General features: G+C 36.0%; 1 protein-coding gene across 1 annotated transcript in view; it reads left to right on the forward strand.

The window, feature by feature from the left end:
- LOC145664458 (thioredoxin domain-containing protein 11) overlaps window positions 1-12,835 on the forward strand; it is a 506,348-nt gene extending 493,513 nt beyond the window's left edge. Inside the window, exon 10 of the mRNA XM_081731156.1 lies at window positions 12,729-12,835. Within this exon, the coding sequence (XP_081587282.1) occupies window positions 12,729-12,783 (55 nt within the window). The 3' untranslated portion in view covers window positions 12,784-12,835. The remainder of the gene's footprint in view (window positions 1-12,728) is intronic.
- Window positions 12,836-18,585: the final 5,750 nt, after the last annotated feature.

The following is an 18,585-nucleotide window of genomic DNA, read 5'->3' on the forward strand; positions in this document are numbered from 1 at the left end:
TTTTTGATTTCTTTCGAAGTGGTTGGGTAACTCACGTTTACCCCAAAAATACATATGCCCCGTATACCCTTATTTATTGAGCACTAATTCTAGGACCATATGGGATTAAGAGCACTAATTAAGCACTAATTACCTATAACGTTTAATTTGAATTTTGAAACAACTTTTAGAAAGCGTGAAGTTGGCCCAACCATCTTAATAATCAATATATCTCGAGAATAAATTGAGCACTAATTCTGGGACCATGCGGGATTGAAAGCACTAATTAAGCACTAATTCGTGACATGAAAATTTTTGATTTCTTTCGAAGTGGTTGGGCCAACTCACATTTACCCCCAAAATGCATATGCCCCGAATACCCTTATTTATTGAGCACTAATTCTGGGACCATGTGGGATTAAGAGCACTAATTAAGCACTAATTACCTATACCGTTTAATTTGAATTTTGAAACAACTTTTAGAAAGCGTGAAGTTGGCCCAACCATCTTAATAATCAATATATCTCGAGAATAAATTGAGCATTAATTCTGGGACCATGTGGGATGAAGAGCACTAATTAAGCACTAATTACCTATACCGTTTAATTTGAATTTTGAAACAACTTTTAGAAAGCGTGAAGTTGGCCCAACCATCTTAACAATCAATATATCTCAAGAATAAATTGAGCACTACTTCTGATACCATGCGGGATTGAAAGCACTAATTTGTAACATGAAAATTTTTGATTTCTTTCGAAGTGGTTGGGCAACTCACATTTACCCCAAAAATACATATGCCCCGTATACCCTTATTTATTGAGCACTAATTCTGGAACCATGTGGGATGAAGAGCACTAATTAAGCACTAATTACCTATACCGTTTAATTTGAATTTTGAAACAACTTTTAGAAAGCGTGAAGTTGGCCCAACCATCTTAATAATCAATATATCTCGAAAACCAATTGAGCACTAATTCTGCGGTCTTGAGCACTAATTAAGCACTGAATCTTGACATAATTTTTTTTTTTATTTCTACGATGTGGTTGGGCCAACTTCACGCGACTGCAGAGAAGAGAAAACAGAAAAAAAAAACAGCATTGGCTACAAAATCCGAATGAAATAACTACATAAACTTTCATTGTCATCTGGCAGAAAACTTCTAAAACTTTTAGAACAAAGAAACGCGACTTTTGAAAGTTAAAATTAATTAACTTGAAGATAATAGTAAAAACAAAAACATTCGGGACATGTATAAATGCATTAACGAACTTAAGAAAGGCTATCAACTTCGTGCTTATATATTAAAGAAATTTAAAGGAACAGTTCGCACTGATACAGATAGCATCTTAAATAGATGGACAGATTTCTTTGACGATTTGCTTAACACATAGCCAAAAACTAATGGGCGTGGAGAAAGTGAAATGCATGCAGCATAACCGTATATTCCAGAACCTAACCAGACAGAAATAGAAATCGCTATTTAAGAAAATTAAACACACATCTCCGGGTGTAGACGAAATTCTGGTTGACTTAATTTTAGCTGGAGGGGAAAAATTGTAGAGCAAGATACACAAACTAATTCTCCTTATCTGGAACAATGAGGAATTACCACAAGAGTGAAGAGAATCAATCATTGTTCCAGTTCAGAAGAAAAGCAACAAAACAGATTTAATAATTATCGAGGCATTTCTCTTCTGTCAACATCCAATAAATCCTCTTAAAATTGTATTAGCAAGATTGACTCCATACGCAGATGAAATTATTGGAGATTATCAGCCCAGATTTAGGTAAAATTGATCAACTATCGAACAGATATTTACCATTCGACTAATACTTGAAAAGAAATGAGAGAATACAACATCCTGACACACCAATTATTGACTTTAGACTCTGGTAGAAGGGAAACATTGTATAACATGCTTACAGAATTTGCAATACCGAAAAAGGTAGATTAATTGAGATATGTTTAAATGAATCCCAAAGTAAGGTTCGAGTAGGGAAATTCTTGTTCACGAGCTTTCATGTTGAGAATGACCTGAAACAAGGAGATGCGTTGTCGTTATTATTATTTAACTCTGTTCTGGAGAACACTATAAGGAAAATCAAAAATAGCAATCAGGTTCTAGAGCTGAATTGTATTTGCCAGATTATGGCGTATGCTGATGATGTAAATTTAATAGGGAATGATAGACTAATAGAAAGGAATGCAGAAATCTTAATGGACGCTTGCGGGGATATAGGCTTAAAAGTTAATGCAGAGAAAACTAAATTAACGGAAGTTTGGCGGGATCGTAATTCTTCATTTTATGGATGCGTTAAAATACCAACTTATATTTTCTTGCGACAAAGTGGATACTTTCAAATATTTAGGATCATTATTAACAGACCAAAGACATAATCACTAAAAAATTTGATGTCAACTGAAAGCGGGGTTTTCGTGCTATTATTCAGTTAAAAATCTTTTGTTGTCGCTAATTCTGGTGAGGAGTTTGTAGCTCAAAATATAAAACGATAATCAAGCCTGTTGTGCTGTATGGTTGCGAAACATGGTCACTGACTCTGAGGGAAAATCGCAGACTGAAAGTATTTGAAAACAAGATTCTTAAACCAATATTCGAACTCCAAAAGGAACGGGATTGGGGAAAGGCGGAAACTTCATAAGGAGGAACTGCATAATTTTATACCGTTTACCAAACATTGTTAGGGTCATCAAGTTTAGGAGGCTCAAATAGTCAGGTTATTTAGCCAGAATGGAAGAAATTAGAAACGCTTTCGAAGTTGCAACTGGAAATCCAAATAGGAAAATGACCGTTAGGAAGATCGAGACGCAGATGGGAGGAAAATATTAAAATGGTTCTCGCAGAGATTGAAATATAAAGTAGAAACTGGGTTCAGTTGGCTAAGGACAGAAATCAATGGAGAGCTTTTGTAAACGCGGCAATGAACCTCCTGCGTCCATTGGCGTGCTATATTAAGTTGTTGATACATTTAGCTTCTTTCTTTTGACAGAAATATTATTGCAGGAACTAAAATTTTTTTCTGTAGTAAAGAAGATTTCGATTCGAGGTTAACTGTTTACGTTAATACTAAAACAAATTTGGTGGTGATTTTGATGGCACCCATACTTTCTTTCAAAGTCTCTCTCTCTCTCTCTCTATATATATATATATATATATATATATATATATATATATATATATATATATATATATATATATATGCCTGTTTGTATGACGCCCTTTTAGTAGACTTGTCCACCGCCCTCATTAGTATCCCAGCACGGCCCTGGCTATAATGAACGTAGATAAAATTGTAATTGATTTGATCATTTCTTCTAAGACAGTTAATGAAATTTTTATCCAGGATAACACGGAAATAACATTTAGTTGAAAGAAAAGGGTCGGGTAGAAAAGGGGCTGTAGTGTGATAATTTGACGTGCAATGACTCAAATATGTTTATCTCCTTTTTTTTTTTAAAAAAAAAAAAAAATAGTACAATTTTCATGTTGCACATTTAATGTGCGTTAAATATATTTTCGTAGTAAATGGGCTCAATGTTAGATAGATATCATTTTTGAAGTCGATTACAAATATCTACCTTATAACATTTTTCCTTTCAATTGCACATAATATATCATGTCTTGCTCTAAATTAAAGTTAGAGGCAGCACCGTAACTTAGATTTTTTCGTGGGGAAAGCATTAATATTTGAGCCCCCTTCAAAAGATTGTTTTGGGCCCTCCCACAAAATTCGAAAATAGATCTCGTCTTTCCATCTTTCTCTTACTCTTTGTGGGCCCTCCAGCTCTCTGCAGGGCCCATTCCGTATATGACAAATTAACTAAAGGGACAATATTTACAAATGTCAAAGCCATAAGGATAAATATTATTTCTGGGGCACTTAATAGTAGACATTTTTTACTGAAGTGGGTCTACGACACATTTTTGTTTTATCTACCTTTTGTGTGCTGTTTTGTGTATGTAATGTAGTGAAACTGTTTGATGCTTCATTTATAATTACATGTATTACAGTATATGGAATAAAAAAAATTCTTAAAGTGGGCCCCCTCGAACGGCGGGGAGCTTCCCTGGAGGGCAGTTGCCCTCCCTGCCCCCCACAAGTTACGGCCCTGGTTAGAGGCAAACAGGCATGATTACGTCAATTGCTGCAAAATTCTTTAGTTGCTGTTTTTACATTTTCTGGTTATAACTAGTTTAGATCTCATAGATTTGCAGATGTTAGAATGTCAAAATAATACAGTGTTGGTGGTTGGTCTAACTTGACACGCGTCCAAAAAATAAATCAACATTGTCTTCTCACGTGACTTTTGAAAACGCAATTTTTTTCACATTCGGATAACTTTGGGACTTCCAAGTAGCACTTAAAAGTTTTATTTGCGAGTCGTACTTGAAGCATGAAGTATCGTCAGCAGTTACAATCGATTTCAGGAATGTTCTGTTCCAACCGGATGTTTTAATCAGGTCCTTGCAATGTTCAACGCGAGCAATTAAGGTGTGCGGAACAAATTGAGCACAGACTTTTCGTTTCTTTAAAGCCTTTGGTAAAATTTCGTGAACCATGTCTTTTGTTGTATTTAATTCCTCCGCCATCCATCTCACAGTCAAATTCGCATCGTACACGATCATTTCTCGCACTTGTTCCACCAGATTTTTGTTTTCCGGTCTGCCTGCTTTTGGGTCGTCTTCCAAGGACTCACGACCGTCCCGAAATCGCGTATACCTCTCGAACACACGTATACGAGATAAACACTGATCGCCATACACTTGTTTCATCATTTCCAATATTTGTGTAAATGATTTACTTAGCTTGAAACAAAATTTAATATTGGCTTTTTGCTCCATCGTGTTTTTGTAACAAGGTGACACCAGATACACTCACTTTTCTTGCTATAACTTGACACTGTTAATCGGTTCTCATGATTGCAGTTTTGTTGAGAAGATAAGTTGCTTCAATAGATGGAGTTAGTGGTTATCTGTAAAGAAAAAGTTCCGTTACCTTTCCTTCATATTGTATATATTAAGTTACGAAGTTTGGGGGAGGTCCGGACCCGGTAGACCCTCCGTAAGTGCGCCCTTGCAGTGTATTGTCTGTCTTTCTAAAGTTACATGTTTTAAATTGGTGACTTTGGTGAATGAAATATGATAATTTAACATTTTCCTAACTCTCCGTCGTAAAGATGGGGTGTATGACTTATAGTTGTAACTACTAGATGACTCGACGGGTTAGAAAGCAAAAAAGCAAAAACAAACAATAATATAATAGTAAAATCATATAATAGCAATATTATATCCCAACTCATTAGAAATGTGCTAAAAATATAGCCAAAGCTATGTGAGGTGATGGGGTGCAATACACCCCATCTATCAGTGGCGTTGCGCGAACCTACCTTTATAACGTAGGGTTAATTCTGGGGTAAAATGTTTTATGTAAATTTTTGTCTAATCATCTGTGAACAAACAAAATGCAAGTATGATTAAGACTATTGTGTGTGAAGACGTACTAAAGGAACTTAATGAAGGACGACAGATCATGAAGATAATAGGAAAAAGAAAAAACAATATGCTTGGCCATCTTATTCGGCAATCCGATTGGATCATCCTGTGGATAGTGCGAAAGGAAAAAGGAAAACGAGGAAGAGTAAGGAATCTAGATGCAGTTATCAAAGTATTAAAACAGCTCTCGTAAGGGAGAGAAAAGTTTTAAAATTTCCATGTTGCCCACCAATCTATGGTCGAGGCAAGAAAGAAGAGAACACTGTATTATTAAAAAAAATAATCGTTTTTATTACTTTTATAATTAATTTTCGTTATTAGATACTGAATTATAACATGAATTTGTGTATGCTTTTTATGTAGAATAATGAAAATGACCTACTTCGTTTTATGAAAATTTATTGTATTATAAGAATTGGAACATTTGCATTCTGAAGTATGTCTGGTAACATAAAATATAACCAATATTAGGGAGTTTTTTTCTAGTGCTATTGCACTGCTAATATTTCACTTACTGTATAAGTTATGATCGTTCATATATTCTATTATGTTATAAAAATCTATTTTTTTCTACTAGTCTCTAGTGTCTCTGTTTCTTTTCATTTTCTTCCATTGTCAGACATCATATTATAGTAATTTTCCTTTCATCCTTTTTACTGTAAGCTGAAAATCAAGCAAACTTCTGATAATGTTGCATTCATTTTTCAATACTGTTAGCGTTTCAAGCGTTTCAAATAAAGGAACGTAGCAAAACCAAATCCCATTGTTGGAGCAACGGAAGTCATGTAGTAACAATATTGTTTTACTTAATGTAAGTCATGGAGTCCTTTTCCTTTCCAAATACCTCATACTTAAAAACTAATTAGCGTTTAGATGTCAAATGGTGATGATTCTTATGCTGCAAATGCATAACAAAATGCAACTGTAATCAGAATAAAATACTATTTCTAATGCAATTGTAAGTGAACTGTTGGCAGACGTAATTGTTTTTGCAGGGGAGGGGGAGAAAAAATTAAATGAAGATAAAATGTCGTTAAACTGCTTTTGATTCAATAGTACATTCTTGAGCTGAAAAACGCTGACTAAGATAGCAAAGGTACCGATGTTGATAATTGTTTCTAGTTTGATTTGAGTTTAGCGTCACTTTCAGCAGCAAGACTATATGAGACGTGGACATATAGCTTAACGTTGAATCCGAACCACATAAGTTCCCGCCGGGAATCGAACCCGAGCATCCCGCGCCAAAGGCTGTTGCTCATTGTTATTAAATATCCTCACGTATTAAGTTGAACTATCCGATTCTTATTGTAGGCACTTCTATTAGAAGTGACACGTTTTCTTACAGGCGTCAAACGCATAGCCCTAAATCCAGGCGCACACCCAAAAATTTTGTTTGGAGGGGTTTAAAGTTTTCGGGTCAAATACACGAGGCACTATATCTAGCATTGAGTCGGTGTTATTATAAAATCCTAAAGACAATAAGTAATTTTTAAGTGTTGGTACCCAAATTTTTATATAAAAAAATATGAAACTTCTTGCAGAGGTGTTCATTCTCGCAAGGGTGACCCTCTTGAGACCATCCACACCCTCAAATTTCTTTGCCCACAATGACGCGAGTGTGGAGGTACACGAGGGCGAGGACAAGCTTCGAGAGGGAGGGCGAGATTGCACGAGGGAGAGGACAAATTCCCAACACCAGGACATGGGCGAGGAAGGGCCGCAGACAACTTCCTTCGCGAGGGTGAGGGTGAACGAGTGTGAGGGGCACTGCGAGGAGGAGAATACGCAAGGACAAAGACAATTTTCCGTACCCCAAACAGAGTGAGGGCAATGAATAAATTTCCTCGCGAGGGAAAGAGTCAACTGCACTGCGAGTACGGAGAAAGGTCGCAGTACATCATCTATGGGTACATGTTTTTTATAAGAAAAGAGATACTACAAATGAAATGTATGAAAAAATCTTTAGGTTACAAAAATATTTTCTATATGTCTAGGAATATTTTCTATAGGAATAAGTATAGCTTAATTAAGAAACTTCAATTATAACCCAATTCTAAATATCGTCCGTATGCCTTTATTTATTGAGCACTAATTCTGGACCATGAGTGATGAAGAGCACTAATTAAGCCAACTACCTATTCTGTGAATTTTGAAACAATCTTTAGAAAGAGTGAAGTTGGACCAATCATCTTAATAATCAATATATCTCCAGAATAAATTGAGCACTAATTCTGAGACCATGTGGCATGAATAGCACTAATTAATCACTAATTCGTGACATAAAAATTTTTGTTTTTTTCGAAGTATTTTGGGCCAATTCATATTTTCCCCAAAAATACATATGCTCCGTATACCCTTATTTATTGAGCACTAATTCTGGGACCATGTGGGATTAAGAGCTCTAATTAAGCACTAATTACCTATACCGTTTAATTTGAATTTTGAAACAACTTTTAGAAAGCGTGAAGTTGGCCCAACCATCTTAATAATCAATATATCTCGAGAACAAATTGAGCACTAATTCTGGCCAACCATCTTAATAATCAATATATCTCGAGAATAAATTGAGCACTAATTCTGAGATCATGCGGGATTGAAAGCACTAATTAAGCACTAATTCGCAACATGAAAATTTTTGATTTCTTTCGAAGTGGTTGGGCAACTCACGTTTACCCCAAAAATACATATGCCTCGTATACCCTTATTTATTGAGCACTAATTCTGGGACCATGTGGGATTAAGAGCACTAATTAAGCACTAATTACCTATACCGTTTAATTTGAATTTTGAAACAACTTTTAGAAAGCGTGAAGTTGGCCCAACCATCTTAATAATCAATATATCTCGAGAATAAATTGAGCACTAATTCTGGGACCATGCGGGATTGAAAGCACTAATTAAGCACTAATTCGTAACATGAAAATTTTTGATTTCTTTCGAAGTGGTTCGGCCAATTCACATTTACCCCAAAAATGCATATGCCCCGTATACCCTTGTTTATTGAGCACTAATTCTGGGACCATGTGGGATTAAGAGCACTAATTAAGCACTAATTACCTATAACGTTTAATTTGAATTTTGAAACAACTTTTAGAAAGCGTGAAGTTGGCCCAACCATCTTAATAATCAATATATCTCGAGAATAAATTGAGCACTAATTCTGGGACCATGCGGGATTGAAAGCACTAATTAAGCACTAATTCGTGACATGAAAATTTTTGATTTCTTTCGAAGTGGTTGGGCCAACTCACATTTACCCCCAAAATGCATATGCCCCGAATACCCTTATTTATTGAGCACTAATTCTGGGACCATGTGGGATTAAGAGCACTAATTAAGCACTAATTACCTATAACGTTTAATTTGAATTTTGAAACAACTTTTAGAAAGCGTAAAGTTGGCCCAACCATCTTAATAATCAATATATCTCGAGAATAAATTGAGCATTAATTCTGGGACCATGTGGGATGAAGAGCACTAATTAAGCACTAATTACCTATACCGTTTAATTTGAATTTTGAAACAACTTTTAGAAAGCGTGAAGTTGGCCCAACCATCTTAACAATCAATATATCTCAAGAATAAATTGAGCACTACTTCTGATACCATGCGGGATTGAAAGCACTAATTTGTAACATGAAAATTTTTGATTTCTTTCGAAGTGGTTGGGCAACTCACATTTACCCCAAAAATACATATGCCCCGTATACCCTTATTTATTGAGCACTAATTCTGGAACCATGTGGGATGAAGAGCACTAATTAAGCACTAATTACCTATACCGTTTAATTTGAATTTTGAAACAACTTTTAGAAAGCGTGAAGTTGGCCCAACCATCTTAATAATCAATATATCTCGAAAACCAATTGAGCACTAATTCTGCGGTCTTGAGCACTAATTAAGCACTGAATCTTGACATAATTTTTTTTTTTTATTTCTACGATGTGGTTGGGCCAACTTCACGCGACTGCAGAGAAGAGAAAACAGAAAAAAAAACAGCATTGGCTACAAAATCCGAATGAAATAACTACATAAACTTTCATTGTCATCTGGCAGAAAACTTCTAAAACTTTTAGAACAAAGAAACGCGACTTTTGAAAGTTAAAATTAATTAACTTGAAGATAATAGTAAAAACAAAAACATTCGGGACATGTATAAATGCATTAACGAACTTAAGAAAGGCTATCAACTTCGTGCTTATATATTAAAGAAATTTAAAGGAACAGTTCGCACTGATACAGATAGCATCTTAAATAGATGGACAGATTTCTTTGACGATTTGCTTAACACATAGCCAAAAACTAATGGGCGTGGAGAAAGTGAAATGCATGCAGCATAACCGTATATTCCAGAACCTAACCAGACAGAAATAGAAATCGCTATTTAAGAAAATTAAACACACATCTCCGGGTGTAGACGAAATTCTGGTTGACTTAATTTTAGCTGGAGGGGAAAAATTGTAGAGCAAGATACACAAACTAATTCTCCTTATCTGGAACAATGAGGAATTACCACAAGAGTGAAGAGAATCAATCATTGTTCCAGTTCAGAAGAAAAGCAACAAAACAGATTTAATAATTATCGAGGCATTTCTCTTCTGTCAACATCCAATAAATCCTCTTAAACATTGTATTAGCAAGATTGACTCCATACGCAGATGAAATTATTGGAGATTATCAGCCCAGATTTAGGTAAAATTGATCAACTATCGAACAGATATTTACCATTCGACTAATACTTGAAAAGAAATGAGAGAATACAACATCCTGACACACCAATTATTGACTTTAGACTCTGGTAGAAGGGAAACATTGTATAACATGCTTACAGAATTTGCAATACCGAAAAAGGTAGATTAATTGAGATATGTTTAAATGAATCCCAAAGTAAGGTTCGAGTAGGGAAATTCTTGTTCACGAGCTTTCATGTTGAGAATGACCTGAAACAAGGAGATGCGTTGTCGTTATTATTATTTAACTCTGTTCTGGAGAACACTATAAGGAAAATCAAAAATAGCAATCAGGTTCTAGAGCTGAATTGTATTTGCCAGATTATGGCGTGTGCTGATGATGTAAATTTAATAGGGAATGATAGACTAATAGAAAGGAATGCAGAAATCTTAATGGACGCTTGCGGGGATATAGGCTTAAAAGTTAATGCAGAGAAAACTAAATTAACGGAAGTTTGGCGGGATCGTAATTCTTCATTTTATGGATGCGTTAAAATACCAACTTATATTTTCTTGCGACAAAGTGGATACTTTCAAATATTTAGGATCATTATTAACAGACCAAAGACATAATCACTAAAAAATTTGATGTCAACTGAAAGCGGGGTTTTCGTGCTATTATTCAGTTAAAAATCTTTTGTTGTCGCTAATTCTGGTGAGGAGTTTGTAGCTCAAAATATAAAACGATAATCAAGCCTGTTGTGCTGTATGGTTGCGAAACATGGTCACTGACTCTGAGGGAAAATCGCAGACTGAAAGTATTTGAAAACAAGATTCTTAAACCAATATTCGAACTCCAAAAGGAACGGGATTGGGGAAAGGCGGAAACTTCATAAGGAGGAACTGCATAATTTTATACCGTTTACCAAACATTGTTAGGGTCATCAAGTTTAGGAGGCTCAAATAGTCAGGTTATTTAGCCAGAATGGAAGAAATTAGAAACGCTTTCGAAGTTGCAACTGGAAATCCAAATAGGAAAATGACCGTTAGGAAGATCGAGACGCAGATGGGAGGAAAATATTAAAATGGTTCTCGCAGAGATTGAAATATAAAGTAGAAACTGGGTTCAGTTGGCTAAGGACAGAAATCAATGGAGAGCTTTTGTAAACGCGGCAATGAACCTCCTGCGTCCATTGGCGTGCTATATTAAGTTGTTGATACATTTAGCTTCTTTCTTTTGACAGAAATATTATTGCAGGAACTAAAATTTTTTTCTGTAGTAAAGAAGATTTCGATTCGAGGTTAACTATTTACGTTAATACTGAAACAAATTTGGTGGTGATTTTGATGGCACCCATACTTTCTTTCAAAGTCTCTCTCTCTCTCTCTCTCTCGCTATATATATATATATATATATATATATATATATATATATATATATATATATATATATATATATATATATATATATATATATATATATATATATATATTCCTGTTTGTATGACGCCCTTTTAGTAGACTTGTCCACCGCCCTCATTAGTATCCCAGCACGGCCCTGGCTATAATGAACGTAGATAAAATTGTAATTGATTTGATCATTTTTTCTAAGACAGTTAATGAAATTTTTATCCAGGATAACACGGAAATAACATTTAGTTGAGAGAAAAGGGTCGGGTTGAAAATGGGCTGTAGTGTGATAATTTGACGTGCAATGACTCAAATATGTTTATTTCCTTTTTTTAAAAAAAAAAAATAGTACAATTTTTATGTTGCACATTTAATGTGCGTTAAATATATTTTCGTAGTAAATGGGCTCAATGTTAGATAGATATCATTTTTGAAGTCGATTACAAATATCTACCTTATAACATTTTTCCTTTCAATTACACATAATATATCATGTCTTGCTCTAAATTAAAGTTAGAGGCAGCACCGTAACTTAGATTTTTTTTGTGGGGAAAGCATTAATATTTGAGCCCCCTTCAAAAGATTGTTTTGGGCCCTCCCACAAAATTCGAAAATAGATCTCGTCTTTCCATCTTTCTCTTACTCTTTGTGGGCCCTCCAGCTCTCTGCAGGGCCCATTCCGTATATGACAAATTAACTAAAGGGACAATATTTACAAATGTCAAAGCCATAAGGATAAATGTTATTTCTGGGGCACTTAATAGTAGACATTTTTTACTGAAGTGGGTCTACGACACATTTTTGTTTTATCTACCTTTTGTGTGCTGTTTTGTGTATGTAATGTAGTGAAACTGTTTGATGCTTCATTTATAATTACATGTATTACAGTATATGGAATAAAAAAAATTCTTAAAGTGGGCCCCCTCGAACGGCGGGGAGCTTCCCTGGAGGGGCAGTTGCCCTCCCTGCCCCCCACAAGTTACGGCCCTGGTTAGAGGCAAACAGGCATGATTACGTCAATTGCTGCAAAATTCTTTAGTTGCTGTTTTTACATTTTCTGGTTATAACTAGTTTAGATCTCATAGATTTGCAGATGTTAGAATGTCAAAATAATACACACAGACTCAACTGTAACACATATTCTTCTTTCCACAGAAAATCCGTAGAAAAAGCTTGCGGGACAGTTACAGAGAAAAAGTGGAGACAATAATTCAGAAGTGGCTGCGACGAACGAAGGAGAGACAGGAGGGAAGGGAACAAAGGTTAGTTATGATTTAATGAGCAAGTATAGTTTTAAGTTAGAAAATTCACAAATTTCCAAAGTAGTAAAATGATATTACGGTTGTTTTAATGGATTGCGTAGAACAGGTAGACGAACAAGATAACGTACAGAATAGAAACTCAAGTTTAATATACTCTGGCAACAAACTCTACGATACCAAGAAGCTGTATTATATTGAAGTAATAGTATACTTGCTTACAGTTACCCGTTTAATTTAATTTTTTTTAAATGTCAGGGTGTTTACTCAGTGTTTAACAAAACTTTTGAAAAGAAAAATGATAGTTTCACCGAACAGCTTGATATTCATTTGTATTCATGCTACATAAGTAGTAGATTAAGATACGAAACTATCAATAAATACATAGAAATGTTTAAACCTTTTAGGATTTCCACTTTTTGAGTTAACCTGAGACTTTCACTCAAACAACTACTGCTTTCTTAATATTTGTCGTAGGATCAAGGTTCATACCTTGTTTATTAAGGATAGAGGATACTTTCCAATGGTATCATTCGCTTGTCCGTATTATACACTAGAAACGGGGGAAAAAAAACTGGGGGATTTTTTGGAAAAAAGAAATCGAAATTTTTGCGCTCTTCTGCCCCGGGCCTGGGTACAGTCATGGTTCAAACGTCATTTTCTTCAGTATAACGAGCTCTTTCTAACGGTACTGCTACATGTCCGTATCGTACACATGAACTGGAACAATCGAGAAAGTCGGAAATTTTTCAGAAAAACTCGGACCCCTCCGAAAAACACTTGAGCCCCTCGTACCCGACCCTGGTTTCACATAGGGATCTCAAAAAGAATGAGAAATACCTAATGGTACACGCAATCCGTATGTAAAGTTTCAATCTGATATCTTGAAAATTAAAGGCGTGAAAATTTTCTGAAATTTGTTTTATGAAAAATTTCACGCCCCTCCGCCCACACCTGGCGTCGCCAAGTTCATCATCCGGCTCCCAAACGCATCTGAGGTGTTCTTTGGTCTATCCTAGACTTGACCAATAAAAAAAACGGCTTAAATATTTGTTATAGAACCTAAATAAGCGATCAAATACGATACTACGCCGTGGTAACAGAAGTTACTATAAGGCCTAAAAGGGTTAAGCTTTGGAAACACAACGCCACTGTTGAGCTTCGCACTGCCGCCACCTGTACATATATTATTTCGGAAAGGTGGGGATATATTCGTACTTACAGTATATATTTTTTTCCGATATTTTAGAAAATAATCCCCTTTAACATTCTTCGATCTTACAATGGAATGAGAAAGCCGGTTTCTTAGATGGAACGACTTTTGGGAGTTAAACTTGAAATTTGAGATTCATTGTATTGTGCTTGAACAGAATAAAGTATGAAAAGGAAATACATTTTGTGGCCCAAGGCTGCTAGAAAAAAGTAGATTTTCAGAAGTTTAAACTGCCGCTAATAATACATTTTGTAATTTGTATTGATTAATTGATTTTGAGTTTAACGTCCGTTTCAGCAGCGAGGCTATATAAGACGTGGACCTACTGATTAACGTGGAATCCCAACCACGTGGGCTCCCGCCGGGAATCGAACCCGGGTCTCCCACGCCAAAGGTGCGTATACTAACCGCTTAGTCACGGAGGAGCTTATTTTTGTAATTTGTAATTCAATTTGTAATTTGTAATTGTAACTTTGTATACCTTTGAGTCCCGTTTGTATAGTTTAAAGCCAAAAGGTCCCAAGTTGAATCCGTCATGTAATTTTTACTCTTTAAAGTTAAACATAAAGAACCTTACTTAACAGCAACCTCATAATCTGATTTTAATTTTGATCGTTGTGATGTTGATTATACCTAGAATTAATTTTGCCATTTTCTTAATTTCAGAGAAAAGAAAAATGGAGCGGACGAAGAAAGAAAAATGAAATGAAATCTTTGAGTTTTACGTCCCACGGTTATGCCGGTTAGGCTAAAGGAGACGGTGATGATGAGTGATGAATGAAATGGTGGAATGAAGGAAGTGGAAGGAAAGGGGAGAACCCCGAGAAAACCCACGCACACGGTATGGACGAAGAAAGAATCTCATTATATATCGTTGAACGGTTTTGTATATATTTACTCCTACTTCTAGAAGATTAAAATTCACTTGTTTTTAAAAAAGTATTTATTTTAATAACAATATTATGCGTTTATAGTACATTTTATAATCAAGAATAAAACAGGTATACGAAACTTTTAATATCATTGAGATGCGAAAAAAAATCGTATTACAATCTTATTAAATATATGAAAAAGACAAATATTGTGGAGCAGTATATGTAATTAGAAGTAATCCAATAAAGTATATTGTTATGTTATTCGTTTCTTTCTATGTTACGCCTTTCTTATTCTTTAATGTATATAAGTTCAATAATTTGTAACGTTCTCGGCCATTAATTAGGGATGCATTCGAGTCGAGTCGAGTCGAGATTTAAGCCTGTCTCGACTCGTCTCGAGAAAATGTTGTCTCGACTCGTGTCTCGACTCGAAAATATGTTTCTGTCTCGACTCGTGTCTCGACTCGACAGTCTCTGTCTCGACTCGACTCGAATTCGAGTCGAGACGTCTCGAAATTCGAGTCGAGACAAAATGTACGAGTTAAAATATACGCACACACCAGCCAGACCATCATGACTACCTACCTAATTGTCAGTATGTCGACTTTGGCATGGATAAAAACGGCGACACGTTTTGGCATACACGCAATGATCCTTGATAGGTCGCTGGAGAGAGCTGGCACCACATGTGCTCACTCAGGTCACCTAATTCCCGTAAATTCCGGGAAGGGGGGCGATGTGCTCTGACGTCACGTTCAATCACATCCCACAAGGGACATCACTCAAATGTCCGGCTCCAATTTCAATGAAACTTTTTTTGCTGATAGAACGCATGTATGCATCATTACTTGTGATGACAAATTTTTGCCATGGTGCATGTTTTCTATTTTTTTTAATAACTTTTAAGAGTTGTGATGTGGTTATTAGAGATTACTACAGAAGTCCCTTACTACCCTTTGTAAACGGAGCGTTAATGAAGAAAAGTGAAGAAAAACCATGTGGATACATATAAGTCCTGGGGGGAAGTCGTATGGTGGATATGACCTTGATGGCAGCCATCTTGAAATCCACCATTTTGAATTAAGGTCAAGTTTTCAAAATGGGAATAGGGTAATATGATACATAATTTCGGGCTAGAATTTAATTAGAAAAATAATGGTGAGGTTAGTTTTAAGATACACCCATTTGGGGGAAAGTTACAGGCATATTTTTTGTTTTTACTTACTGTGTGCGTAAGTCCCTTCTTACTTTCGTCTCAAGACCTGTAAATCGATCGCAACGGCAGAGCCCGGTTTCGCACTAGTGTTTAGAAATCTTTAAACTCACTTGAGGCAATATTTGTGGATTATTGTATTGTATTTTGCCTTTAATTAAATTTGAACCCATTTCATGATCTTGTGTAAAGTATCACTAAAAGAGAATTTCTGTTTTTATGGAGAACGTAAGCATGGCAATTATAAAAGGTGAGTAAGATGTGTATGTATTTATAAGAAAGTCTTTTGTGGTTCCGCCAACCTATTCTTTAGTTGTTTTTTTTAAATACTCATATCTCATAAATAAAAGAGCTATTATAAAATCTCTTACCACTATTCTTTAATACTTATAAAATTTTATTTATTGTAAAAGCACTGGCGAGATATTTCTTAATGCCCACTAAAATTATGGTGGAGCTCCTTCGTGGCTAACGGTTAGCATACTTGCCTTTGGCGTGGGAAACTTGGGCTTGATTCCCGGTGGGAGTTCATGTGGTTCGGATTTCACGTTAATCAGTAAGTCCACGTCTCACATAGCCTCGCTGCTGAACGGGACGTTAAACTCAGAATCAATTCAACTCAAAATTATGGTTTTGACTTTATTATGATGTCATTAGTTTAAACGCCCAACTGCCCAGTAATTATAAACATTGACTACATTATAAAATTGTAATTTGTGACGACTAAAATATCAGAAATTAAAGATTATTCTTTGGGTTTTGGAACATTTTGAAAAACGTGAAAAACTGGTACTGCACCCATACAACACACCTTTTGGATTTGTCATAACATGTCTTACATAGCTTTGGTTCGATTCTCAACACGGACTGCAACTACCCGTTAAATTGTGCATCCGAAAGGCACTCTTTGTTAAACCTCGCTTATCACCGCTCATCTTAATAATATATATTAGGGACGGCCACATTTTCCGGAAAAACGGAAAACGGAAAATATATTTTCCGGAAACCGGAAAATTGAAAACGGAAAACGGAAAATTTTCCGGAAAATCGGAAAACGGAAAATTTTCCGGAAAATCGGAAACGGAAAATTTTCCGGAAAATCGGAAGGCGGAAAATTTTCCGGAAAAACGGAAACGGAAAATTTTCCGGAAAATCGGAAGGCGGAAAATTTTCCGGAAAAACGGAAACGGAAAATTTCCCGGAAAAACGGAAACGGAAAATTTTCCGGAAAATCGGAAGGCGGAAAATTTTCCGGAAAAACGGAAGGCGGAAAATTTTCCGGAAAAACGGAAACGGAAAATTTTCCGGAAAAACGGAAACGGAAAATTTTCCGGAAAAACGGAAGACGGAAAATTTTCCGGAAAATGAAAATGTTCACTTGGAATAGTGACATTGGTCGTCTTACATTAAGAAATATAACGAAAAATGATACGCGAAAACAACCTGTAAATGAAGCAATGCTCTTCACCATCTAGTGCTAAAGAAACGCAACTCAAACTTAACAGTGATAGGAGAGAAAACGTCGAGTAAATCAGCGACGAAACATTCCTTCCTCCTACATCTATTTGTACACTTGCTTAATCATGTACTTTTTTTTGTTTGCGTGAGGGCTTGCAGATCATTCGTTTGCACCGGGAAATTCCCATCATGCGTGTGTTTCGGGGAATCCCCGATTATGCGTGTACCTGAGGGCAGAACTCGGGCAGTAGAGCTGGCAGTGTGTCATTAATACAACTGGTATGCTTATATTCCAACCATTTCTTCATTGCTTATCGTGATCACGGTGATCTGTCAAGGTCACAGATCCTGGGGGCCGGAGGCAGCCCCCTCAAAGTTCATGTGGACCCCGCATTTATTTATAAATATACAATTTGAATTCAGTTTGTCTTAAAACCCTCATATATACCTTCTGCATCTGAATGGATCCCCAAAGTTACAGAGAAATCGGCGCCCTAGATTGATTCTATAGAATCCACACGCAGTAGTATTGGCGGGAGTACACTACGTATTCCAACTGAGTTCAGGCGTTAGAACATCGGATTAACATTCAGAAGGCCGATGTTCGATTCGAGCACCCTATCGTCCCGATGTTTTTTTTTTAAGTTTATTACTCAGTTACATCTGACCTGTGCCATAGACTTTTTAACCCTAAGATAAATTCAATTCTACTGATGTAATTCAATTTTACACTTTACCCTAGTGTTACCATCTTGCAACAATAAGCGTCACGAATTCCAAATACCGGTACTATTGACTATAAATACCATAGTATGTAGCACTACTTGAAACTAGCGCCAGCTATTCATATAATGATCTATGATCTATTCGGGCCGCGGTGGCTCAGTGGTAGAGCGTTCACCTCTGGTGCTAGGGGTCTCGGGTTCAAACCCTGCTCCCGCCAAGTGAACTTTGTGGTGGACAAACACCGTGTGCGTGGGTTTTCTCGGGGTTC

This window comes from Thermobia domestica, chromosome 11 (genome assembly GCF_964235325.1).
Source record: "Thermobia domestica chromosome 11, izTheDome1.hap1.1, whole genome shotgun sequence".
Classification (NCBI taxonomy): domain Eukaryota; kingdom Metazoa; phylum Arthropoda; class Insecta; order Zygentoma; family Lepismatidae; genus Thermobia; species Thermobia domestica.